Source organism: Calypte anna, chromosome 19, assembly GCF_003957555.1.
Source record: "Calypte anna isolate BGI_N300 chromosome 19, bCalAnn1_v1.p, whole genome shotgun sequence".
NCBI lineage: Eukaryota > Metazoa > Chordata > Aves > Apodiformes > Trochilidae > Calypte > Calypte anna.
Window position 1 is genome coordinate 3,733,125 of NC_044264.1, and position 27,722 is coordinate 3,760,846.

General features: G+C 45.4%; 1 protein-coding gene across 1 annotated transcript in view; it reads right to left on the reverse strand.

Annotated features, from left to right (window-relative positions):
- GALNT17 (polypeptide N-acetylgalactosaminyltransferase 17) overlaps positions 1-27,722 on the reverse strand; it is a 216,371-nt gene that overhangs the window by 14,130 nt on the left and 174,519 nt on the right. Inside the window, exons 7-8 of the mRNA XM_008501930.2 lie at positions 4,080-4,265; positions 291-428 (exon numbers count right to left, since the gene is read on the reverse strand). Coding sequence (XP_008500152.1) covers positions 291-428; positions 4,080-4,265 — 324 coding nt within the window. The remainder of the gene's footprint in view (positions 1-290; positions 429-4,079; positions 4,266-27,722) is intronic.

Consider the following 27,722-nt stretch of genomic DNA (forward strand, 5'->3'; position numbering starts at 1 on the left):
ACAGCTGCTTAATCCAGGGAGTCAATGGGCAATATAGATAATTTTCTGTCAATTCAGTGAAGGAGGTATTAAAATATTTGACTGTATATGGTGTGCGAGATCAGAAATAAATCCTAAATTAGTTGGGCTTTTTTGAAGAAATTGGGAACTAATTTACACAAGTTTATATAGTGATACACAAATTGCTTGGTTTTGCCTCACATTCATCTCCTTTGAGGCTATTTCTCATCAGAGATTCACCAGCTGTAAATAACACAGACTGATGTAAGGGACTGCTCAGCCTTAATTACCTCGCCATAAGCAACGGTGTTGTTGTATCTTCTCATTTCTGGATAAACGTGGTCCAGGTACCACTGGAAATTTTTACACTTCAAGCTCTTCCTTAAGGCTTTTCTCTCAGAAACATCCCCAATATCAATACCCGGATTCTGAAAAATAAAGACACAGCACAACACTGCATGGTAACTCTTAAAAAAAAAGGATTAAAAAGGAGTGTATTTCATTGATGTTTGAGATCAGTTCCAAGCCACCTGGAAACTGCCAATAGCTGAGTAATTCCATGCAGAGAGCATGCCAAGGAATTTTGGCAGGTTTGTCCGAGGCTGAAATCCTCCTCACAGAGGTCAGAAGGAAGATTTGGGCTGCAGGGCCCCAGGGAGGAGCAACTGGATATTTCTCTCAGAGTTTTGAAGGCATCTTGGCCACCAACCTTGGCCACCACCAGGTTGTGGTCCTGGGAGTTAAATCAGAATAGAAAACCAAACTGGAGAAGAAAAGGTGTTGAGGGAAACACAAGAAGAGCAGTGCTAGGGATGTGAAGCTTCCCAGGGATTCCGCAGGGTGTTGGATCCATCTGAGAAAGAAACTTCTAAAGATCTCATCTCCCTTTTGGGTACTGTTGGTGTGGGCTTCCTGAAGCAAATGTGTCTCAGGATTTGCTGACTCCTGGAAATGCAAATCCCTGTCTGTGCTCTGAGCACCAAACCCTCCCCCTCAGATGCCATGGGGATGAGATTCCACCAAAACCCAAGGCAGTGGCACAAAACAAGGGAGGAAAAGAAAAAAAAAAAAAAAGGAAAGGTTTAAGATGTATGCATAATAGAGGCAGATAACTAAGAATAAATGATAAAAATTATAGGAGAAAGCAAAGCTGAGGCCAAATCTCAGAAAAACCTCTTGACAATTTGGACAATTACGTGGTGAAATAATCTCCCTGGAGACACAGAGGAACCTCACTGCCTGAGCTGATTTAAAAGCAGACAAAGCTACAGACGGTGTCTGTCCCCAGAGGAATAATCTGATAGAACCTGGGGGGTGGGGAGAGCTGCCCCCCTTCCACCTTTGATTCCACTATGGAATTTGAGGAACCAACACCTGGGCCAGGTGAAGGAAATCAAAGGCAGACTGCAGGTAGTTGGGATGCTGCTCGATTTCAGCTCCTGCTCTTGTCTTTTCCAGTGATCATTAAACATAGCTGGGAAAGCAATTTTCCATTACAATGATTGTAATGATCTTCTAATGAATTATTCACTCTGCTTTAGAGACGACAGCATTTTAATGTCTGACTGGTATCTCACAGGTAAAAATAAGATGATTCAGTGTTGATAGGTAAGATGGGCTGAAATCTGAGTGGGTGAGATGGGATGCAGAACAAAGGGCTCACAAACCAGTCAGTACCTGAAATATTCAGTTCAGGGGGTTTGGCTTGGGTTTGAATATAGTGGCATGGCAAAAGAATTGTATATCCATATTAATATCTATATATAACCCCCTGCACAATACCTGTCAAACAAGGCTTCTCTAAAATGAAATATCAGTTTTACTGGCGTGACCTAGATAAAAATCCTAAATTTTTTAGGGTAATTTGTTTGCCCAGACTCACCCCCAGTGCCAAGTCGTGTGATACTGGCACAGGACCTGCAGCTTCACATTGAATTTTAATCCCTTTTTGCTCCAAAGTTGCTCCTGAGCAGGAGCATGGTGCCTCACCTCTAAAAAGGAGAACTGAGGTTGAACCAGCAGCCTCATGACCCCCGCCCAGTGTGTTGGGAACTTGCAACCTATTTTTGAGAGACCTGAAACCACTCAGCCCTGCAGGCAGCTCTCTGCCTCTCCAAACATTTGGAGTGGTGCCTGTCCCAGCCAAGGCCCTCCTGCAGCTCCCTAGGCAAGCAGCATTTCTTCCCCTCTCTATCCATCTATTTCTCAATACTGAATTCACCCAGGACTCTCAACCACCCCCAGACAAGGAACTCATTGACACTCCCCAGGTTCCTGTTGCTCTCTAATGCAGTACAAAGCTGTGACTTGCTCTGAATGCCAGGAACATTCCCCTCATTGAACCTTTCCTGGGCAAGCAGCACCACCTCCTGCTGTCATCTTTTCCATCTTTTTCTCCTGTTGTCATCTTTTTTTTCTGCTGCCCCAGAGGCATCAGGACCACACAGCTCTTTGCAGGGGTGTGATTAAACAAACAAACAAAAAGAAATACATCATTTTTAGCACCCAAAAGGGTGGCTGGAAGGAGCAGCTCACATGGGGGCTGGCTGCTCATGGCAACGTTTTTTCCTTCCACCGTGACAGCACAGCCCATGGCACTTGTGCCAAAGTTTGCTGCAAGGAGAGGGGGTGTCAGGGGGCTCTGGAGGGCACCATGAATCCAGTGCCACCCAGTGCCTGGAGAGTGCCCCCATCCCTCTTCTTTTTGGCAGGACCAGAGGCAGGTGACAGGGATGTTGGTCCAGCCAGAGGTGCTCCAGGCAGCATTCTGAGCTGATGGACAGGAGATATTCCCAGGTTTTATGAATGGGCACAACCTGCACAGAGACCAGAGGCCAAGCAGCAGCCTTGGACCTAGAGAAAGTCCTTTTGGAGCCTACAGAGTTTTACACAGAAGTGCAGGGAATCCTCTAGAGAGCTCCATGTGCAGGATCTGTCCCCTGGACATGGTCAGCTTGTCTTGCCAGTGGGACCCCACAGTTTTCTGAAGACACACCATGTTGTCACATGGTTTTACATGAAAAAACCAGTCAGATGTAAGAAAACCAAACCATTTCTGGACAGAAATAAATATAACCACCAAAGCTATTTGAAGAGAGTGATTTTGGTGTATTTGCAAATGGTGCTGCTGAGAGGGGAGCTCCTTCTGTGAGTCATCAACCTCCAGTCCTCTGAACAGCACTGATGGCCTCAACTTCCCTGATGCTGGCAAAGCAAATGGCCACACACCTGGACCACACATCACCCACAGTCAGCTCTGGGCTGTGACATCTGCAAGCTCAGAAACCTGAGCTGTGCTGCAGGCAACATGAACCTGCTCAAGCCACAGGAGGAAACCCCCTGCACTAATGATGCTAATGATAATAATATTCTGCCAACTGACTTTCCAGGCAGGCTCCATCTGCAGAGCAGTGTAATGACATAAACTCACACTGTGTAAACACTCAGCAGGGAGATAAACACTACAATACAGGTTTAATTTTTAGAAATGAAAATAAAAAGGCTGATGTGAAATATAGGAATCCCTCCAAAGTCTGCAGGTTCTGCAGAATCTCCATCAAAGCTGCAGGGGTTGGGCTGACTTCCAAAGCTGGGGATGTGGCCTCAGGTATTCAAGGCTCTCCTTCATCCCAGGGCACCAAATGCTTCTAGAAGGTGGCTCCAAGGAGACATTATTGTAGTTTTCCAGTATCTGAAGGGGCTACAAGAAAGCTGGGGAGGGACATTTTAGGATGTCAGGGAGTGACAGGACATGGGGGAATGGACTCAAACAAGAGGAGGGGAGATTTAGATTGGATGTTAGGAAGAAGTTCTTCCCCATGAGGGTGGTAAGACCCTGGCACAGGTTGCCCAGAGAGCTGGTGGAATCCCCATCCATCCCTGGAAGTTTTTAAGGTCAGGCTGGATGGGGCTCTGAGCAACCTGAGCTTGTGGGAGGGGTCCCTGCCCATGGCAGGGGGGTTGGAACTGGGTGAGCTTAAAGGTCCCTTCCAACCCTGAAAATTCTATGATTCTATGACTATAATTTGAGTTTTTAACCCACTGAAGTGAAGACTCAGGGCAGGGTGCAGTGGCTGTACCTCCAGAGGCAGGTTCCATGCAATGTAGACGTGTGATTTGTAGTCATCCATCCAGACCTCGGCCACGCGCAGGGCATTGCGCTTGGTGTAGAACCCGATGTTGTTGTTGTAGGGCTTCTTCTTGCGCTCGATGTGAGCAACCCTGGAGCAGGGCAGGACCTCCATGCTGCCACCACACAGCCACACCTGCAAGGAAACCACAAAACACCATCAGCTCCAGGCTCTGCTGGGGTGCAAAGGGGCTGTGTGTGAATTAAAGAGAAAGAAGTGGTGAGGTATGAGTTTTCTGTAATATCCTGGCCAAGCCAGAGCATACTTGAGCACAGATCCTATGAGGAGAGGCTCAGGGAGCTGGGGGTGTTGAGGCTGGAGAAGAGGAGGCTCAGGGGAGACCTCATCACTCTCTACAACTCCCTGAAAGGAGGTTGGAGCCAGGGGGGGGGTGGGCTCTTTTCCCAGGCAACTCTCAGCAAGACAAGAGGGCAGGGTCTCAAGTTGTGCCAGGGGAGGTTTAGGTTGGATATTAGAAAGAATTTCTTTACAGAGAAGGTGATCAGACATGGAATGGGCTGCCCAGGGATGTAATGGATTCTCCATCCCTGGAGATGGAGACTGGATATGGCACTGAGTGCCATGGGCTGGGAACCACGGAGGGAGTGGATCAAGGGTTGGACTTGATCTCTGAGGTCCCTTCCAACCCAGCCAATTCTGTGATTCTATGATCATCTGGCTGGTGAGTGGAAAACCAGGGCCAGGTTTGGCCTTTGCTCCATGCTGAGTCAGTCACACAGGGAGAATTTACTGAGGACCCAGAGCAAAACACGGGTTGACTTTGGAGGGAACAGGTCTCTACCCAGCACATGGCATTAATGTGTTGTAGCATCAGGTGTGGAGTTCACAGTGATGTTGCTACTAAATAAAAAGGATTAGTGATTGGAATAGCTGAAACAATTACAAGCTCTCCTCCTGCAGAAGGGATGACTCAGTGAAACATATGGCAAGTACAGATTTGTCCCAACACAAAACATTTGTCCATTATTTTTCTTTCACATGCTGTTTAAAATTCCCTTTAAATTACAATGTATGAGTTAATGAAATCTTTTGGGATCTTCTCTTTATCACATGGAAAGAGAATCTACAGAAAGCCTCCCCATACCTGAGTTCTTCCCTTCCTGTTTCTCTTCATCAAGAAGTTATTTATCTGAAATTAAAGCCACATGTCCAGGACACCAGGCAATCATTACAAACACATATGCCAAACAGTCCTAATAATCCTGGTTTCTCCCATTTTGCAGCCTGCTCCACATTAGCATTTTGCACAGTTGTTATAACACCCATCGTTTCTGGGATCTCATCCAGGCTCACCACCTTTTATCCCATCTGTGTTCCCTACATTTTACCAGCCCCATCCAATCCACTTCCTGGCACCACAAGGAGCCTCCTGGCTCTGTGGTTTCCCTTATTAATCCCTAAGTGGTGGGTTTAGCTCTCCCAGTGCAGGGCACATGCACCTCCCAAGCCCAGATGACATTAGCAGAGGACTTAATCCTTTGGGATTATCCCAAAATCCATATTCCTCAGGATGATCTCAATACTTGTGCTCTTCTCACTTGGATTGCTGCAGAACCCAGGAGCCCACCTCATTAAATCAGAGCCCCATTTAATTAGCTGGGACATAAACATGTAGCCAAAACCATCCCATTTCACTCCCGTTCTGCTCTTTGACCTTTCTGAACACTTTTAATACAATTCCAGGCCTGCAAAGAGGATTCAGAGTTGACTCCTGGAATAAGGGCCATGTCCATCCCTCCTGTCCTGCAGCCAGCAGGGTCCACAAAGCTCTGCCCCAAGCTTTGCAACAGGCCACAGGCTGGCAAAGCTAATGAGAAGTGAAAACAGTAATTCTAAAGAAAAAAATACCTTTTTTCCAAGGAATATTCCCAGGGCAACAGTTTGACAGAAACCACCATTGCTTCTTATCTGCTCAGTTCTTTAGTTCCTCACAGTCTCAGTGAAATAACAGGAGCATCAAGCTCTGCCCTCAGGTGGCCCCAAAGCTGCTGTAATTAACTCCCAGCCCTGGAAGATCCCCAGCACCACGGGGTTGTTGTAGTTTTGGGAATTTCTTATATTTTGTCTTGATTTGAGATCAGAATAATTACTTCTAAAATGCAAACCCTCTGATGTAATTAAAACATAATTTTCCAGCAAGCTCGCCTCTAGCAGTAAAGGTGCAATATTGTCTTTGTCAACTTTAGTTAAATAATTCACGTGGCTTTTTGCTAGGTACCTTTCCCAGATTTCTGGAATATCTGTGCAAACCATCTTGAAATACACAAAATGTAATAACTTGGGAGAGAAAGAGCATTGGGCGCTGGGCAAACAGCATTGATTATTGTCCTGGTTTGGGCCAGGATAAAGGTAATTTTCTGTCGTGCAATTTTGCTTTAAGCTAAGTTTCTTGTAAGGACCTGCACTTGCTGAAATTAACAGCAAGTTTCTCAGACAGTGTCTGGGACAATTATATACATATCCACAAGCCAGCTCCAGAGACATCACTGAAAATTTAATTAATGAGAGGCACTTTGTGCAAGGAATACCATGATTTTTCTCCTAAATAATGGCAGAATTGTCCTTACAAATTTTAAAAAAACCTGTTTTTACAAGGCATTATTAATAAATTCCATTGGTATCAACAGGAGCAAGGAGAACACAAGAAACTGTCAAGTCCCACCCAGCATCGCTGTCCTTGGCATACAGAAGGGTAAAGCATGGCCCCAGGAAGATGAAGCTTGTTCCACATGGCCTGGCCATTTGTCCCACAAGAGGCCTTTACCAAATAGATGACCTTCCTATTAAGCAGATTTTTCATGTTTGTTAGCAAATAAACCCACAATCACTCAAGATACTTCATTGACTGCATCAAACTAAGAGCATCAACAGGACAATCAGTCCAGCTCGCTGTTTCTGCTTATTCCTTGAAGAATTATCTTGTAGTAGATGGGTAATCAAGAGTCAGCACAACATTAAAACCAGTAAGAAAAATAAGGTAGTGCCAAATGAATGCATGTTTAGCCTATTTAACAAGGCAGAGTCTTTTAAATTGCTCCTCACAGAGGATGGAACCATGATCACTGTTGTATTAAATCCACATGGATGGGATGTAAAGGCAAATTTAAAGCCTCAAGATGGAGACTGTAACACAGCAGGATAAATATGACAAGCAATCTCAAGTTTCTCCCTTATTTTCTGACATTCAAATTTCAACACAACTATTAGCTTGCCATTCATCCACCCATAAGGAGACGTGGAATTAAAAATAAAAGCTTTCCCCTCCAGTAAATGATGCTGACAATAACTTCTCCATCTACACACAGGAGTAATCAAACATACAGAAGGATGCTTGGATTTATAAATAAAGTTAACACTAAATTCTAGTCAAGAAATCCCAGAGAAACAAACAGAAAACACATCCATCACCCAGAGATCTTTGATGATAAACTTTCAGTGACTTTCCATGCAAAATGTGGCTGTGCTAAGAATCCAGCATGGAAAAAGCAGCAGTTCCTCTGAAATGTCTGAGTCCATCAACTTTCTAGAAGCATTTGTACATGTGGGAGGCAAACTTTGGTTTGCATGAGACTGCATCCCCTTGCTCCAGTGATGGGATGACCCAGCTTTGCTTTCTAATCACCCTCCAGAGCATGAAGTCTCAGGTGTACAAAAGCATTCACGTAACAGTCAACATCTCAGACCTGCTCCAAAATGGGGAACAGATTTTGTGTGATGCAATACAGCAGCAGAGCCACAAGGTAGATCCAGGCCTCTCCTGTGCACATGCACCTGAATGTTACGTGCTGGTGTACAAGGACATCAATAGCAACCTCCACCTCCTGGCCAAGACATCAGCACCTTACTGGTTGGACTTGATGATCTTCTAGTTCTGCCCCAGACCTAGAGCTCTTGAAGTGAGTCCAGAGGAGGCCACAAAGATGATCCAAGGGCTGGAGAAGCTCTGGACCCAGGGGGAGAGAGTTGAGGGTGTTCAGCCTGGAGAAGACGAGGCTCCAGGGAGACCTTAGAGCACCTTCCAGTGCCTGAAGGGGCTCCAGGAAAGCTGGGGAGGGACTTCTGACAAAGGCATGGAGTGACAGGACAAGGGGCAATTGCTTTAAACTAGAACAGGGGAGATTCAGGTTAGATATTAGGAAGAAATTCTTTGGGGTGAGGGTGCTGAGTCCCTGTCCCAGGTTTCCCAGAGAAGCTGTGGCTGCCCCATCCCTGGCAGTGTTGAAGGTTAGATGGGACTTGGAGCACCCTGGGCTGTGGGAGGTGTCCCTGCCCATGGAGGGGGGTGGAACTGGATGAGTTTTAAGGTCCCTTCCAACACAAACCAGTCTGGCAGTCTCTGATCTTGAAGGTCTTTTCCAACCAAAACAATTCTATATTTTTTATGATCTCCTCTGCCATCTGCCTCCCACTCTCCATTGGCAAAATCAGAGTTGTTTTCACATTGCTCTTGTGGAGCACTCTCTCTGTCATTCCTGAGGACTGCTGGGACAGGAGTGAAAAAGTAGAATGCTCTCTAGCATTTGGGAGCATTCTGAGAAGGAGTGGTTGGGTGGGACAACAAGCAAGCCAAGGGAGGAGGCACCGGGTCTGGGGAAGTGCAGGTCCCCTGGGGTTACAGCCCTCCTGGTAACCCAGGGAGAATGGAAATGCTCACAGAAGGCAGGACCACGATGGTTCCTGGTACATGCAACAGACACAGTGAGCAAATCCCAATTTTGCTTGCCCAGCTCAATTTGAAACAATTTTCAAAGTGTGAAGAGGTTCAGAACAATTATCTCCTTTGCCCTAAAAAATCTACTGCAACTACCAATTTGCTTTGCTCCCATCTGCCAGAACCAGCAACCACTCTCAAGGAGGATTATTTAAAAAAATAAAAGGGCTTTTGGCATTCTACCTAATTCCAAAGGGGCTGGCCAGGCAGAAAAGGGTGACCCACGGGAGATCCACCACCACCCAGGAGGGTGCCAAGAGCCCATCCTCTGCTACACCAGGCTCAGAGCATTGATTGAGAGGAACCAGAAATAGATGTTGGGGGCGTCAGCCAAGCTCATGCCCCAAGGCTGGTGGTGCCAGTGCTGTTTGTCCTTCAGAGCCCTGGTTTGTTTAGAGGGAGGAACCCTGGAGATGTCTTTGGATGTCACTTAGGGCAAGCCAGAGCATGTTACTGAGCATGAAGGGATGATGTCTTTTGTCACCCACCCTCTCCAGCAGGACAAAGCTGCCTCTTACACCGTGTGCCATCCCCCTCCACTCTCCCCATAGTGCAGGGACCCTTTGGGACTCCTTCCCTTGGTTGCAGGTGCAGAGCACTGAAGTCCAACCAGCACCTACGGAGCAGCAAAGGACACAGGGGAAGGCCACGGCTGCAGCTCCAGCAAGAGTGGACAAAAAAATTAACTCAAAACCCAGAAGTTTGATGTATATATATTAAGAAAAACCTTGTTCCTCACCCCAGCCTGCAGAAGCAACCAGTCTGTACTACACCATGGTGCCCACTGGCCAGGAAGCAGAAGATAAAACTCTTAACTTCAGGAGAATATTTTCATCAGAAGAATCTGAGGCAGGGGCTGCCTCCCCTGGGATGGAAGAACAGCTCATACATCATGCGTCTCTTCACATGGCTCTGAGGCCTACAAGGGAATTGGGGCTTACCATCTGTTTTTAGCACAAGGAAAGTCAACATCACAAAAAAGAAAGGACTTCTGCAAGATCAGAGGCAAAACTGGGGCTGTTCCCTCACCCCTTGCTCCCCCACAGAGTGCCAGGATGATGCCCTGGCCAGCACAGCACCTTCTCCCATCCATCAGCATTTCCAGCTGAAAAAACCAGATTATTGCAGTCCCATAGCTGCTGCCTCCTCATCCCCGGGGTATCACTGATAATAATAATACTATTAAAAAATTGGAAGGGACAGTGGCTGCTTTGGGTTCTAGCTGGAGCACAGTGTGACATCCCCGATGAACACTGACAGCTCCCATTAAAGGATCCTGACTTTAGCTGCTTATAACTTTATCAAATTTTAACTATTCCAACTGAAATACATCCTAGAACAGCTCCAGCCTGCCCGCACTTAATGCAAAGAGACATCATGTCTAACAGTGTCAAGATGAGTCTGCGAGGTAAACTTTTAATCTCTGAATGTGTTGTGACAGAAGGAAACAGGGGAGGGAAAAACCCCCACTCCTAACTTTCATTATACAAACTCCAGGCTTTTTCAGCTGATAACTTCATTTCTAAGGTGATTAGCAAAACTGAGCCTTAATTAGCAATAGATTTCTCATTTAACAGCTTGGTCTTATCTTCCCTCCCCTTCTTCTCTTTTAAAAGTAACTTTATAAGTTAAGGGAAAAACAATTACCCAGGGCAGCTAAAATATGAAGGAATGTACCAGAACAAAGACCTAAATAATAAAATTGAGAAACAGTAAAAAAGGCAAAGAAATAATATTTTCTCCACATGCTCTCTCATACAGTTTTGAGAGATGTTATCTCTCCAAATTATTCCTTTTGTCAGAAGAAACAACACTTTTACAGCCACATTTCCAGCTATGTATCTGAAGCTGTTTTGTCCTTTCTGTTCCCATTTTGGCTGTTCTCCATGCCAGCTCCCTGTAGGACATCCCAGGGCCAAACTCCATCCCACCTCCCAGGAGGACATCCCAGGAGGGAGGACATCCCAGGAGGACATTCCTAGGGACATGCTCTATCCCACCTCTCTGTAGGACATTCCAGGAGAACATTCCCAAGACCAAGTTCGATCCCACCTCCCCAAAAGACATCCCAGGAGGACATCCCCAGAGCCAAGCTTGAGCTGCTGGTCCCTGAGGTCCAGAGGGGTCAGGTTGGGATGAAGTTTCTCCCCCAAACTCCTCATGCCCAGAGCAATGGCAGGGACAGGACTGGAGCAGAAGATGCTGACGTGGGGCAGGACAGTCCCAGCTCAACTCCTCACCCCTGAGTGGTGGGGACAAGGACTCCCACAGCCACAGCTTGTGCAGGGAGAGGTTTTGGAGCAGCCACACCTTACACTTTAAAGACCTCTTGAAGAGGGGTAACATGCTGCCTGTCTGCAGTTTCACCTCCCTCAGCACCAAGCCAGGGATATGGTGGCCTTCTAAGGCTTGGTACTCAGAACAAGTGTAACTTTGCTGTAGAACCTTTGTTGCCCTGGCACAAGGTCCTTGCAAATTAATTGTAAGAGACACACACCACAGCAAGCTTCCTAAATCCAGATATTGGTAAACAAACATCACAGTGTTAGCTGATGCCTGTTAGGGGTGCCAGGAAGTTCCATGACACACACAGCAAACTGGGTAATATTTTCTATTATACATGTATATAATTTATACCATCATACTATATCTTGTATCATCATCAGGCAGGCTAAGGGAGCTGGGGTTGTTAAGCCTGGAAAAGAGGAGGCTCTGGAAAGACCTAATGGTGACCTTCCAACACCTGAAGGGGCAATGGTTTTAAGTTAGAGAAAGGTAGATTTAGATTGGATGTTAGGAACAAGTTCTGTACCATGAGGGCAGTAGACAAACAGCACAGGGTGCTCAGGGAGGGAGTAGAAGCTTCATCCCTAAAGGTATTTAAGATGAGGTTTGAGGAGGCTCTGAGCACCCTGATCTGGTTGAGGGTGTCCCTGATACTGCAGGGGGTTGGACTGGAGGACCTTTAGAGGTCCCTTCCAACCCAAATTATTCTGTGATTCTATGACCACTGCAGCACTCCTTCAATCTATCCTGTGTGAGGAGGGCAGCAAGAAATGCAGCAGCAATGTACAGCTGAGTTACATGAAGGTGAATCAAGAAGCCACGTGCAGGGGAGGGGTTGGGAGGTGGGGGTGAGGAAGAAGGAAAATCAGCTTCCTTTGGGAACTTCTTGCATCCACTGCAGTGGATATCTGCCTTCAACATCTCTGCAGGTGGACACCAGCACTTCTTGAAGAGCCTTTTATTTTAGGTATGGGGAATTTCACAGATGACAGCAAAGGGAGGACTGGTGGTGTGAGACTTTATAGCTAAAGGTGCGGTGATGTATCTAGAGCCAAGACAAACCAGACAGGGGAATATTTCTAAGTGCAAGGAGGGACAAACCCTTTGGTTATGGTGGCGTCAGAAGAAGGCAATGCCATGCAGAACTGATGGACCCAACAAAGACTGTTCCCTGTTGTTGGGAATCGGGACACAAGTTTGGCTTGATCAACCAATAAATTATCTAGGAAAGTGCTATGAAGAAGTGAGAGAGCTGAAACCAGAAAAGGGATTTTGCTGCTAAACCTGTAGATTTGTTTTCTCTCTCATGAGGCCACAGAAACCTTTTCCAAGAGAATTGGGGCAAAGCAGTGAGACCAGGTCTGGTATTCACCTCCTCTTTCCTTAAACTATGACTTCTGAATGTACATGTCCTAACCTGACCATCCCACACCAATTAAGCAGCGAATGGAAACAGGAGGAGTGGGTGACACTGCATTAAAAACAACACATGCTTTTTTTTTTTTTCAGCATTCTCTCACATTTTATCCCCATGGATGGTACCACTTTGGACAGGTTTCTGTGTTGTGCCAGACCAGTAACAGAAATGTCCAGATTATCCAGTGTCCAATCTCTTACCTTTCCTGCTGACATTACTAAATTATTTCTTTTATAATGGTCACTTAAAAAAGCCAAATCAGAACAATTCACTCCACAAATCCCAGCCTACAGCAATAATGTGTGATAGCCACAGATTTCATCCTCTTCACTCAGCAAGGCACATAAATAGCTGAACACATGGAACACTGGAGCCTTTACAATAACAGAAGCTTCAAGCCAATGCAAAGCAACATTTGCTCAGCACTGCCATGGCTGGAGAAGCATAATTTATCCCCATGGTGTTTGCTCAGACTGAAGGCTTTTCTAATGAAAAATTTATGCTGTCCTTCTTGGACAAATGCAACACAGTCTGCTGTAAATAGTGCCCAATTCCTGGCTACAGCAGCTATTGATTTGAGTTTATCACCTGGTAAGATACATAAGAGTGGCTTTGGTGTGAGGTGTGAGTTGAAGCCTCTGCTCACAAAGGGAGTCTGGGAAGGATGAGCTAGAATGACAAGTGTGTACACATCCTCTTGATGGGGAAGAACTGCTGAAAAGAAGTTGAAAGAAAAGATATTTTGCTGAAAAGACATTTTGCTTCGCAGTGCTTCAGGACTGATATTTTAATCGTTGCAAAACTAAACTGAAGCAACCAGAGGGACTGTAGCTTTCTGATTTTAGAGCTTCCAAAAGTTTTTTCTTAAAAAGAGAGAGAGAGAGACAGAAGAACAGAGTGTTTTTAAAATCCATGTCAATCCATGTCTTGGCAAATGCTCAGTGGAACTGGAGGGATGTTCTCACACCTGAACTCCCAACTTTAGCTGGAGCCAAAACATGTATCAGCAGCTCCAAGCAAAGCTGAGCCTGGCATTCTGTTGGAGCACAGAGCTCCAGTTCTGTGGGATAAAACTGGGTTTCTCCCAATAGGTATAGTGCTGAAATTCCTCAGTACACTGATGGTATCCGATCAGTGTTGGCAGCATGACAAGGACCTGATTATGCTGTAATAGAATAATGCAAAGATTATTACAGGTGCATAAAAGACAAGTGCCTTCAAAACAGCATCAACAATACCTGGAAGCCCTTTCTGAAGGAGAATAGCATGCTGGGCTTTATACACTCCTAGGACAGAAATTTCCAGCAGGATTTGACCCTGAAGTGTTTGGAGGTTGCTCTTTTTTTATTTATTATTTTTTATTGCCAGTAATGTTCCCAAACCACTTTGATGTCATTCCTCTATTGCCATTTCTGTCAAAGCTGTAAAAATAGCATAAATAGTTCAGCAGAATTTTCATCTATTTTTCATGAAAAAAAAAAAAAAAAGGCCTTTGGAGAAAGTTCTCTGCAGACTGTTCTGTTCTTCAGACTGACACAATCCCATGTGGGGAGCGGCAGGAGGAGGGGGAAGGTGCCATGAATCATTTTAACCAGAAGAGGCAGTTCTGAAAGAGAATTATTTATGCAGGGAGAGGTGGGTGTGTGACAGAGCAGTTCCTCAGCACATAGCACCTGGCTCCATCGAGCTCTTCCCAGGCCTCTCCACTCCAGCACATCTCAGCTGCATCCCTGGGATCTGTAATTATAAATCTCCTCTCATCAGATGCTGCTGGGGAAGCTCTTCTGTGGCTCTCCAGAGATGGGTAGGATGGAATGGGACTCAGCCCATCCTCTCTGCACAGGACTGCTCAAGGAACTCATCAAAAAAGGGCAGCTGATGAGTTTCAAACCAGAGCAGACAAATATAGAGGTAGGAAATGTATTTATTTCATGAGGTATTTTATGCCTCAGAGCCCAACTGATTGTTTCCAAAGTTCTCCCATGTTTGGTTTTGTTTGGTTTTTTTTTTTTTTTTGTCACTGTCTTTCTCACTCATTAAGCTTGGAACAGATTCTGAACAACAGTGCTGAAACAACCTGGAAGGTCTATCTGAGGCTCTTTAGTTTGAGATCTTCTTTGGAGGGGCTTCAAAAGGTCTTCCTGGAGCTGGTGCTCTGAGGCAGAGAGGGCTGCAGCTGCCTGAACCACAGCTATAAATGTCCCCCTCAAAAAATACTCTATACTGAATTTTATTGGTGTATTTTTGTTGCTTGTGGTTTACACAGGAGGAAAATGCTCAGAACTGATGTTCAGAGGAGTTGAAGGGAGCCAGGGCAAAACCTCTTTCCTTGGTCCTGGCAAGCCCCAGAGGATGCTACAGACACCTTCCTGGTCCCCTTTGGTGGCAGATCTAGCAGCAGAATTTCAGCAGAATTTGGGACCTGCTGTCATCTGGCCCTTCTTTTAAAAGGGAAGAATCTGCCCATGTTTCAGAGATAAGTCATCCCTGTCTCTGGGATGTCTTGTGCACTGCCCCTTCCAGCACCAAGTCTGCTACAGCTGGGCCTGGTGTGTGCAGGTCTGACATGTTCAGCTAAGGTCCAAAGCAAATGCTTAGAGACCAGGACAGTTCTGTCAGATTTTTTCATTCACTTTGTCAGCTGCTTATTTTCTCTGGCAGTGTTCGAATCCCCTCTTCATCTCCTACTTTGAAATAATGACTACTTTGCAACTCAAAGCAAGGATGAAAGTTTAAATCCTGAGCAATTGCTGTGGCTCTGAAGCAATCACCAGCAAACCCAGTGATAAGGGACTGTCACAGACAGCCTTCAGCCACTGCAGGAAAAGAGCAGAACAGTGTCAAACTTCTGGTACAATGCAGGAGATGCATTGTGCAAAGACTCTCTGAGTTCAATAACCAACTCACAGCTGCTCATCTCAACACAGTAGGCACCATCATCTGCTGAGCATGACTCCTTCAAGTCTGGCCAAATCCTGAAACATTTCTGCCATCATGACACAACAGCTGCTGAGCTGGAACTGGGATCTCAAACTTGGAAGCCCTGTCTTTGGTGCAGCATTCAGGGTCTATCCCTGAAACAGCCCAAGACCATCGAATTTACTTGGTGGCCATCCATTTGGACTCTCATCTTCAAAAGTTTCCTGAGCAAGAGGCTAGGGCTCATCCTCACCATTAGATATTGATGTTTCCTTGATGTGTGTTTGGTCACCAACTTCAGAGAACCTGAACTTGATCACAGAAGCCAGAAATTCACCCAGCACACAAAACAACAGCCAAGAGGACCAAGGCCTTGCAGTGTATGAGGACAGATTTGGAAGGGATGGAAGCAAAAATGTGTGTCTGCTGTTCCTCCAGCTTTTTTCCTCCAGTTATGTATCACACTGTTTAAAACCAGAGCTGTTTTCCTATTCCTAGTAATAATTAAATTAACACAATTTCTGTACAATCTAATCTTGACCAAGGCTTTGTTTAGGTATTAAGTCCTGCACCCCCCGCCCCAAGCTCAGAAGCCCAACTCCCAGAGCCAGGATTTCATCCTCTCTCTATCAGCTTTGTGTCAAATGCAGAGAGGATTCACATGGTTTGATGAGGATGTTGTGGACACATCTGCCTGCCTGGGTGCTTTCTCCTCCACATTACAAAGGTCCTTGTGTTGGTGACATGAAAAAGGCAGATGTATCTTGGTCAATTCATGCTTTTCTCTCTCTACAGTGAGCCTAAATGTTTGGATTATCCATGATAATTAAAAATCATAGGGCACCTGAAGGAAATCATATCAAATTGCTGGCAAAGCTGCTTGCATGAGTCTTCCCTAAACCTAATTCAAGAAAAGCCAGCTATTGCATGGTTTAGGGTGACCCAACCCATTAGAATATGAGCACCTTTGGTCACAGCTCCATTAGAAGACCTAAGAGGACACTCATGGCCAGAAGAGCAGCTGCAACACTTCCCCAGCACATCCAAATCCACCTCTGCCTCTCCCCTACTATAATTCGTGCTCATGTATCCCATTGGAATTGGAAAGTGCCCTTCATAGCTGCCCAAAAAGCACCTTGCCTTGCATTAGGTGCTCTTATAACCCACACTGCAAATTGACCCTTTGATCTGCAGCATCAAACTCCCAAGGTAGAGATCAAAGTGGTTTTGAAATTCTCCCTCTGCCCCCTTCTTAAGCCGGCACCTCGCTCCCAGGGAGCACCTCCTGATGCTCTCCCAGCCATGAAGCTTCTCCTTTGTGGCTTCCTGCTTACCCTAGGGTCTGTTCCCAGCACGGACACCACCCTGCAGAGCATCACAACTGATGGTTTGGCTGGCTGGCTGTTGTATTCATTAGCTCACACCTCTTCAGTGTAATTTAGCAGCTGCAAGGAGGATTCCATCCATTCCTCTGCTTGTGCTCCTGATCCATCTCAGCCTGAATCTGTGTGTTCCTGCCTCCAGCTCCCGACTGCTGCTGATGCCAGGATTCCAGCCTGGACTTTCCCAGGGCCGCTCTGCAGCCTTGGTGGGGATGTGAGAGTTATTGGGGGAAAACGGGGGAAGGAACGTGGTATCAATTTTCCTGTATATTTGTATATATTCAGTAATTTTTCCTACTTATCATTACTGTTTCATTAAAGCTGTGTAGCTTAGTTTCCAGCCCATATCTCTCTCTTCCTTATTCTCTCTCCTTTCTTTATCAGGGAGGAGAGAGATTAACAGAGAGAATTTGTTATTGGGTTCAATTGCTGGGCCAGTTTTAAACCCTGACAAATTTATTGGTGCTGGAGAAAGGTGGCACAAGATGCTCTATCAGGATATCCCTTTGATCAACCATCCCAGAAGGGAAAGTTAGGTGGGTTCTCATGCTGGAAGGGTGTCTGTCCACAACTCTGAACAGGGGCTGAACACACACAAAATTGCTGTAACTCAATCACACCTCAGGCTGGGTCCAATCAGGAGCTTTATGCCAAAAAAAAAACCTCACAGGGACACACACCCACTTCAATGTTATGTCATCTGTTTGTGCTTATAAAACCTCAAATATCCCAAATTCCTTACTTTTCCCCTGCAGCTGCAACCAGTATGCAGTCCTAGAAGTACCAGAGAGCAGAGGGATGGGTTAGAGAGCCCCAGCCCCCCTGGGGCAGCTGGCTGGGTGTGTGGCTGCCACCATTCCAGAACTCCTGCACCGTAGTGGGAGCTCTGGGTCTGCAAACATTTTGACTTCCTGCTCTTTATAGCCATGTGAGCAGGAGAAAAACCCTTCCCTGAGCTCAGCTCCCAAGCCAGGATGCACAATTGGACCATCCAGCACTGAAACCACAGGAGGCTGTGGAGCTTCTGTTCTCCATACTCCACCGGGCAATCTCCTGGGAAAGATGAACTGACCTCGGAGCTTGGTTAACTTCATGCTGGAAGCAGAATGCAGCCCTCCTAAAGTCTCTTCCAGCCTGAATTACCCTACAGTTCCTGAACAGAGATGCTTCAGACGGATTTTGGAGGTCACAGAGAGGACATGGCTGGGCTAGGGTAGTGTGAAATATTGTCTTGGTTCTTTCACTGAGCACCTTGACAAGTTATTTCTGTGCTATCTACCTTTGTTCTCTCCTTTTACAACTTGTGTAGTCTAAGTGAGATACAATCACATGTGGAGAGTGGCTGTCACCACAAGATTGTTCCCAGTGCCACAGCAGTCTAATTTTGGCTGACACCCCTTGAAGGTACTGGAACGTAAGGGATTATTTTGTACATCAGGACACTTAGGGATATTTTTATCTTAAATGCCTACTATGGTGTTTTTCAGATGTTTCTTATCTCTGAACCTTGTTCAATTTTCCAGTTGTGGGGAAGATCCCTTCAAAAACTTCTCCAAGTTAAATTACTGTGCTTCATGTAAGGATCGTTTTTTCTTATCTTCTTCATAAACACTGAAAATAATTCCTGGACAGGTAGTGTCCACAGGCACCAGGCTGAAATGTTTTCCAGGCTCCTTAGAGCATGAAGGCCATGAGACCATCCATCTATTGTGCGATCCTGCTAGCCTGGATAGCTCAACACCAGTGAGATGGTTTAGGGCATTTATTGGTTTTCTCCACGTAGCAAGTAGCACGCAAAGACTGGAACTGTGGCTGTGGGAACAAGAGATTGGTGGACAAGGAGGACATGGTAGGAGTCTTTCAAAGCTCTGTTTTTACTTTAGCTGATCAAAGTCCTTCAATAAAGCTTGAGAAGCTGAACCAGAAGAAACAGGCATATTGCCAAGTGTCGAGGGATAAACCTTAATTTTGACGTGCAGTAAAAGCACTTTTTTATGAATTGACAAATCTCTCAAGTGAATTAAGCTGTGCTGGAAGTTGGTGAGAACATTCATTTCCCCAGATGCTCTACAGCTTAGCTGCAGGAGCTTCATCTGAAATCTTTGGATCAAAGCAAACCAAAACACCCCTGAATGGGTCACAGACTCTGTTCATTGATTTGTTTACAAAGTTTAGGAGCTAATACAATTTTTTTTTTTTTTTTTGCATGAAATATGCAGAATAAAGATAACCATACATCTGTCACAGTTTAATGCTGGGCCAGCAATTAAATGATTAACAGATGCTTTCCCTGGTATGGATCTCCCTGGATATGCTCTCCCTGGATATGGATATGGAGCACTCCTGAGATGCTCTCCCCCTCCCTGATAAAGAAAGGAGAGAGAATAAGAGAGAAAGACTGACAGGCTAGAAACTAAATTGCACAGCTTTAATGAAACAGAAGTAATAAAAAAGAAAATTATTAAATAGATACAAATATACAGAAAAGTGATATCACATTCCCCCTCCCCCCTTCCCCAGAAACTCTCACGTCACCCCAAAGCTGCAGGGCAGCCCTGGGAATGTCCCAGACTGAGCTCCCAGAGTCAGCACTGGACAGGAGATGAAGACAGAAGCACAAGGGTTCAGGGGGGCATGGATCAGGATCACAGGCAGACAAAGGGACAGAATCTTCCCAGAACACTGACCAGAGACAAAGGAAACCCATCACCTAACACCCTGGTGTGCTGAGGAATCTGTTCATTCTGATGACACTGCTGTGTTACCACACCTCAGAGCTTCCCTTGTCCTCTCATAAAAGTCTCAGTAATTGTTTAATAGAATCAAAGAATGGTTTAGGTTGGAAGGGACATAAAAGATCATTAAGATTCAACCCCTCTGCATGGGCAGGGACATCTTCCACTTGATCAGGTTGGACAAGGGTTCATAGAACCTGGCCTTGAACACTTCCAGGGAGGAGGCAACAACAACCTCCCAAGACAACCTATTCCAGTATCTTACTACCCTCATGGGGAAGAATTTTTTCCTAATACCCAACCTACATCTCCCCTCTTTCAGTTTAAAACCATTATCCCTTGTCTTGTCACTACCCTCTTGGTGAAAAGTCCCTCCCCAGCTTTCCTGGAGCCCTTCAGGCACTGGGAGGTGCTCCAAGGTCTCCCTGGAGCCTTCTCTTCTCCAGGCTGAACACCCCCAACTCTCTCAGCCTGTCCTTGTAGCAGAGCTCCTCCATCCCTCTGATCATCTTTGTGGCCCTTCCCAGGACCTTACCAACAGGTCTGCATCTTTCCTGTGCTGGGAGCTCCAAAGCTGTAGGCTCCTCAGATGCACAGCCATTGCTTAAGTTCATCTAAACAATTATTAGGGAGTTGTAAAAAGAGCTCAGAAAGTGTTTTTTTTCAATGAAGCATGTTGATAAAAACAATTAATGGTTTCATGTACTTATATGTATACATACACATAGTCAGATATTTTATTCTAACACAGAGAAACCGATTACCACTCCCTGTGACTGAGAGCCTCAGAAAGCACCAAGAGGTAGGAAAATGGTGATAATATCCTAATCAGACATTTCCAGGGAGAATAGTTCTACTTTTTCAGCTGAAGCATGGAATAGCACAGAAACCAGACTCTTGCTGTAGAAATTTCTCTTTGTGGGAGTAAAATAAGCTCCCCCATTAGATATTATGTCCTCAGAAATCTGCAAGATGTAGATCCTTCATGATGTAACACAGCCATCTGGCCCAGTTCCTAAGTACATCTGCTTAAAAATACACAGGGCATAGCCAGGGCATGGGGTGGTCCTGGTTCGTGGAATGGACATTCCTGTTCCCAGTATCATTTGAGAGTCCCCTGTCACAACCTGCTGGCACCATGGACAGAAGGGAAAGGGGCCCTGTTGTGTAGGGACTTTTGCAAGGGGCTGGTGAAGGACAAGAGAAAGTCCCAGCAGCTCCCAGGTGGGGTGGGTGGCTGCTTCTACAGCAGCACTCTCACCAACACATTCCAAATGTTGTCTCTGGAAAAAGGTTGTGCTGCGGATAAAGCAATCCCTCTTCTTTAGCAGGAGTGCAGAAGGATGAAAGCCATCACCCATTAACAGTAAAACAATTAATTCTTAGACTGTTCTCAGTTCTTTTGGCCTGAAAAAGATGAGTGCTCCTGATGTAACTGTCACTGAGCTAATTTATTCTGCCACATTTTCCCCCCATGTAAATGAAGTATTTCCCAAGCCATTTATCTAAATGAAGTATCATGTACTAATAAACAAATAAGCACATGGTGATTACCCAGAGAAGTTCCCAATTCTGCCTTAGCTAAAGAAAAGATTCATCTTGCTCTGGAGCCCACTTCAAGCCTTCTTCCCAGCACAAGTCACATATCATGAGCCAGTTTTCATTAAATTGAGATTAAAAGGACTTTCCTCACAGACAGAATTGTAAAATGAAAAATATCTCATTTCAGCTCTTGCCTCCAAACATGAGGCTTGCCATTCAAGGGTGGCCCAGCACTAATAACTTTTCTGCTGAAACAGCTACTTCTATTTTATTCCTTTCAAATGCATGACAAAGGCTACAAAACCCAGAGCAGCAGCACAGGACACATTTTTAAGAACAGCTCCATGTATGTGTGCACTGTGATTCAGCCTGGGAGACGGATGTGTGTCTCTGTTCTCACACTTCCCCCTCACAGGTACTTGCTGTGAATTCAGCATAGAAAGGTCTGGCCACATCTAAAAACACAAATGAGTTGAAAGCATCTAAAAACTACTTTAAAAATTAAAAATATAATGATTTCACTGAAATGACACCAAAAGGAAATGCAGCACTTCATGATAATGGATCCAACCTCATTTAGAGCTCATCAGTATGGGGAGTGTCTGTAATTTTGGTTTTGCATGGAGTTCAAAATTTGTAATAAATTATAATAAAAATGAAAGCTGTGAATGGAGCACAATTTCAGTTTCAGCAAAACAAAACTGTCTCATCAAGTTGAGCAGTTTTTAATTTCAGTTCTGGAAACTCTTCTGGCTTATTTTTTTTTGAAATGCATTTCAAAACCTATGTGGAAATAATGAGTTTTGGAAACCAGAACGTATAAAACAAAGAGTGCAGAAGAATGGGGACAATGAGCAGGGCTGTGTCTTCAGGTCCTGATGACATTATGCCTCATTTCTCATTCATTTGTTTAGATTTCAACACTCATTATTATTAGTGCCTAATTCATCAGAATTCCTGAGTTTGGTGTGAGCTTAAAATGACAAATATAGCGATTGCCTGTAAACACAGGATCCCACAAGAGATGGAAACAAAGCATAATATCAGAATTGATTGCTTGATTGCTTCTACATTTTTATCAACAAACTGTTCTGAACCCTTTCTCAGAAAAAACATCCATTGCTGCATCCTCTGAGGCTTAGCAGAGGTTGTGTACTCCTGCTTTAGCAAGGTCACACAGGAGAAGTTTTGCTCCAATGTTATTCATGGTTTTGCAAGTCACAGAAGCATGCTTGATATATTATTTCACTTGTAAGTCACCAGGTAGCCTTAAAGTCACTGCAAATCTTAAAGCAATGAAAAGCCGTCAGCTGAAATCCCTCTAAAATGAAGCCTGGGCCATATTTTGGCTCCACTTTAAATTGCACTTGTAAAATGTGAGTCAAGTCCCTAAAGGAAAATGGAAACTCTTCCATCCACTTCTATAGGCTTTAAAAATCAACCTGACATGTGGTCCCACAAGCCCAACTTGGTAGTGGTTTGCTTGGGAGGCACAGTTACCCACCAGGGCTGAATTGTTTTATTTTCCTGTAAATCAGAATTTTTTTATGATGTTAAGGCTATTTTTTATTTTTTTTTAAATGAAAATGATGCATTCGGGTACAAAAGAACAGCTCCTCCAAGGACTGTGGAGATCTCTGGATCCAAGAGGAATCTCTCACCTCCACTTCACTGGTTTAACTACAAGTTGCTCATTGATCTGCCCCATAAATGAGCGAGCTCTAGCACACCATTAAACACAGTTATGCACATCAGGCTGGATGCAGCCTTTTTGCCTGCCTGGGTGCTCACAGCTTCCTTATTGCCATGGAGAGCCCAGATAAGGAAAGATTGGGGTTCCCCTCCTGACCCCTTAGCATTTCTGTAGGTTCAGGAGTGAGACTCTCCCCTTTCATCATCAAGTGGTTTCCCTCTATTTTTGAATAAGCCATTCCTGGCTGAAACCCCCACAGCAGAGCAGCTGCACATCTATTTTCATCACTGCCTGACCCAGCTCAGAAGCAACAAGGCTGCCTAAGCCTTCAGCAGGGAAAGAAAAGCTCAGGCTTGGTGTCACCATCCCTGCCCCTCAACCAGAGAAGCCCCGTGAAGGAGCATCCACACAAGGAGAACATGGGAACCAGTGTACCAGGGATAAGAGGGCTTTGTATTTGCTCACAAAGCATTTAATAACTTCCCTTGTTCTCATTTGCTAGATTCTGTCTGTCATGGTTTGGGTGCTTTTAAATGTCTTTAGAGCTATTTAGAATTACTCATCCTTCTGTGGCATGAAATGAGAATCTGAACTCAAACTGCTGGTGTACAGAGTTTGTCACTGACTGTTTCCATCTCGGTATAATCACATTTGGGATAGATGCCTTCAACAGAGAGAGATGACTGAGCTTTCCTGGAGACCAATGTGCTCTCTGGTTCTCCCACACCCTCTTGCTGTAAGATAAACTTGATGAAGGTTTTTGGCATTTTGTGCTGGCCTTTGTGCCAAGTCAGCATCCAAGCCCAGCCTGGCTTCAGCTAGGATGGGACAGGCACAAAGCCCCACAGCAGAAATTCCAGTGAGGAGTCACAACCCAGTTGGGGCAGGCTCACCCAGTACCAGGAACTCCATTTCCATTAAAAATACTGCCATTTGGAAATGCCTTTTCCTTCTTAACATTCTCTGATAAAGGCAGCAAAGCAAACACAGAGATCCTGCTCCTCTCACAGAGCCTCTCAGGTTTGACCTGCCATTGCACTGACTTACTGGGAGCACTGGGAGAACACTCAGACAGCACTTAATTACAGACACTCCTCACCAGTTGGAGGCAGGGTCAGTGGCAAGGCAGCCTAACACCAGCAGCTTTTTCTTTCTCTGAAGCTCCAGGCCTGCAGAAGGAGGGTTTCACACTACTGGGTCATATATGTGCCACACACAGCACAGCTGAAGCTTGATGCTGCCAATGGCAACTTGTGATGATGGCAGAGGGACTTGGTTTTAGTCCCAGATCTGTAAAATCTCTTAAAATGAACTAATAGCAGCTGTTAAGCAAATGTACAGTTTAAAAGTGGCAATTAATTTATGCATTGTCAGGGGCCACAGCCCACACTATCTGCAGATCAACAATTAAACAGCATTTAACTCCCTCCAAAAGGCAGTAAACAATTACTTAGGACAATGGGTTTGTACTTGCTGATTTTCTTGAAAGGACTTTGCTTTGACCAAAGCCGATTGTTGTCTTTCATTTTCATGATGGTGGGGTTTCCCTTTTTGCATTTTCTAAATGAAAATCAAAACCCAAATTTTGCACACACTGAAAACCATTTTGCTGCTGCTTTTCCCTTCCTGCTCTGGAAAGAAAGTATCGGAAAGCTTTTGACAAATCAAATAATTTCATATGCAGTTCACAGCAGTTATTTTTCTCTTATTTTTTTGGCACGGGAAAGTCCAACACTGTTCATCTTCATAAGCTGGAAGATGAGGATGCAGTGGAGGTTTGGTAGCACTGGGAGAGGGTGGCTGTAGACAACCTCACCACTTGTGCCCCTGCTCCATCAACACAGGACTTGTGGGCAAAAGAGCTCCCTACACGAGCTGTAAAGTGTCACAGCTACAAAACTAAGGCACATCCAGCTCATGGCAAGAGCCACGACTGTCACAACAGCTTTAACCTGGTGCTGGATTTGAGTTAACCTCAACAGGGAATCTTCACCCTGCAATCACAGCTGGGCAAGGCAACCTGCCTGCACACAGTGTGTCCCACTGTGTCCCATCCTTCCTGAAACCCAAGGCCAGTCTGTGCTCTTCTGATTTAGCTCCAGTTTTCATCGTGCATTTCCTTTTGCACTAAAGAAAAGTATAGGGCCCTGCATCAAAAGAGAAACCCCAAGCACCAGTACAGGTCAGGGGTGAACCTGCTGGAAAACAGTTCTGAGAAGAAGGATCTGGGGGTGCTGATAGTGAATTATCTCTGAGCCAGCAGTGTGCCCTTGCTGCCAGGAAGCCCAAAGGAATCCATAAAGAAGAGTGTGGCCAGGTTGAGGGAGCTCATTTTCCCCCTCTTCTCTGCCCTGGTGAGGCCACAGCTGGAATATTGCACCCAGTTCTGGGCTTCCCAGTTCAAGAGACAGGGAACCAATGGAGAGAGTCCAGGGGAGGGCAACAAAGATGACTGGGGGATAGGAGCATCTCTCTGATGAGGAAAGGCTGAGAGAGCTGGGACTGTTTAGTCTGGAGATCTCAATAATGCCTACAAATATCTAAAGGGTGGGTGCAAGGGAAGATGGAGAAGAACTCTACTCAGTAGTTCCCAATGGCTCCTGTTCCTGAGGGACAACAGGCACAACCTGGAACATAGGAAGTTCCATTTAACCATATGTTAACCATAACTGTGTGGGTGACAGCCCTGGCACAGGCTGCCCAGGGATTTTGTGGAATCTCCTTCTCTGGCAATATTCAAAACCTGCCTGGATTCAGTCCTGCGCAATGTGCTCAAGCTGATCCTGCTTTAGTTGGAGAGTTGGACTAGATGATCTCTAGAGGTCCCTTCCAACCTTGACAATCCTGTGATTCTGTAAAGCAGGAAAAAAGATTTTAGCAGGGAGCATCTCTTCCCCTCCCAGGCTTTTCATGGCAAGAACTCTAAGCCAACTCATCAACTATGTTCTTCCCAAATCCATACAGAAAGACACCTCCACAAAGAGTTTTTCCCACCTATGTCAGGGGAGGATGAATCATCCCTTAAAAGGCACTTTTGTCTTCTCCTGATCTGCAGAGATAGCCCAGACATGGGGCCAGACAGACAGAGACATTTCAAGATAGGCGACATGGATATTAAACAGCTCATCTACACATGGGATTAATTAGGAAGATTTCTGGTCCGGGTGTTGGCATCCCCATGTTCTTGACTCTCTGGAGACCACGACTGGCTGGAGCCCCACATTTCAGATTTAAAGCAATGGCCATCCAAAACTCAATTATAATTTCCTATGAGCCTCACCAGACATGGAGTAAGAACCAAAATATTTAGTCACTAGAAATCTGCTCAAGCTGTAATAGAACCTTATTAAGAAGAATAAGGAGATTATCTTTAAAAAAACCCCAAAACTACCAAAGGCCTTCACTTGGACAGGATGCCATGGCAGGACCACAGCCTCCCTTGGGATGCAGGCAGGAGCACACCACCTCCTCTTTGCAAATTGCTTCCAAAAGCAGTGATTTCTGGGGCTCAGGTTGAAGTGAAGCTCATTTTGGTTTGCTGTCAGCTGCTCACAGGAAAGAATTCAGCTGTGATGGTCACCCAGGGCTCCCCTGCTGTCTGTGGAGAGGGATGGACACAGCTAGAGAATGAATTAATTGCACTCTCAGGAGTACCCAGCTCCTCTCCAGCACTGGTTAAGCTAATTAGGGCTAACTACCCAGTTTCTACCCAAGTCTATTTTTTTGTAACAATCCCTCTTGCAGTGCCACTCAGTTTGCTGTCAGACTGAGGAGCTGAGCTGCAAAGGCTGCTCAGAGCATCTGGAAACTGCAGAACAAGCCCAAATGTTGCAGAAATACAGGCACAAGGACATCCACATGCTCATGGTCACTGCTGGCCAAACCACTATAGCTTTTGGATCTCATCTATACAGCAAAATAAAATAAAATTTACAAACCCGCAGGACAGGAGCTAACCCTGGAAGAAAACATCTTTGAAAAGTGAAGTGGTGACTCACCCAAGGATTGCAAGAACTGGTAGAAACTGGGATAACCAATGGATCATAAAAAAAACCAAAACAAACAAACAACCCAAACCAAACAGAATACCAAAGCCCATGTCTGAAGGGACAAATTGTTAACCCATGACTCACATCACTGGGTGGTTTCCCTTCAGTTGCTGATCCCCTTGGGGAGGTTGGCAGCTGAAGAGGGCAAACACAGGCAGGCTGGGCAATTGCTCAGACTCTCCTGTGACAAGAGCCCAGCAAAGAGAAGGAGGAATCAAAAATCTGGAGCTGGGCAATTCACATCTGGCAGCCTCTGCTCGGCCTCATGTGATTTCATTCCGACTCTTAAAATTTTCTGGCTTCCAACCATAAAAAGACATCTCCACAATGAAAGGCACATTCTTGCTGTGTTATTCTGCTGCCATCTGCAAATCATTATTTTTTCTTCACAAAAATAATTAAGTGCAAATATCTACAAGAGGGGTAAGGAATTCCTTAGGCTCCTTCCAGCAGGAATTTGTTCTGGCAGCAGAAAAGGAGGAGACAAGATGTGTGTGCAGCAAGTGTCCTTGTGTACTTTCACCAGGGTATCTCTAAAGCAGGGGGAAAAGAAGGGCAAATGAATCAAGCATCCTGCTGCACAAACACCCCCAGCCCGCCTGGCCCTTTCCCCAAGCATCATCTGCCAACACGCAGCCCCCCAGAAATGCTTTGGGTCTAAAGTCAACTTCCAAAATTAATATCTATCATTGCAAAAGGGCAAACCAGCATGGGGCAAACCCCTGGCCCTGCTGACAACCTCCTGTCCCACCCCGGGCAAGGCACTTGCTGTGTGATCAGGGACCAACGGGGCTGCTTTGCAGAGGAGAGGAGCCAGGAAGGAATCACCTTGGGAGG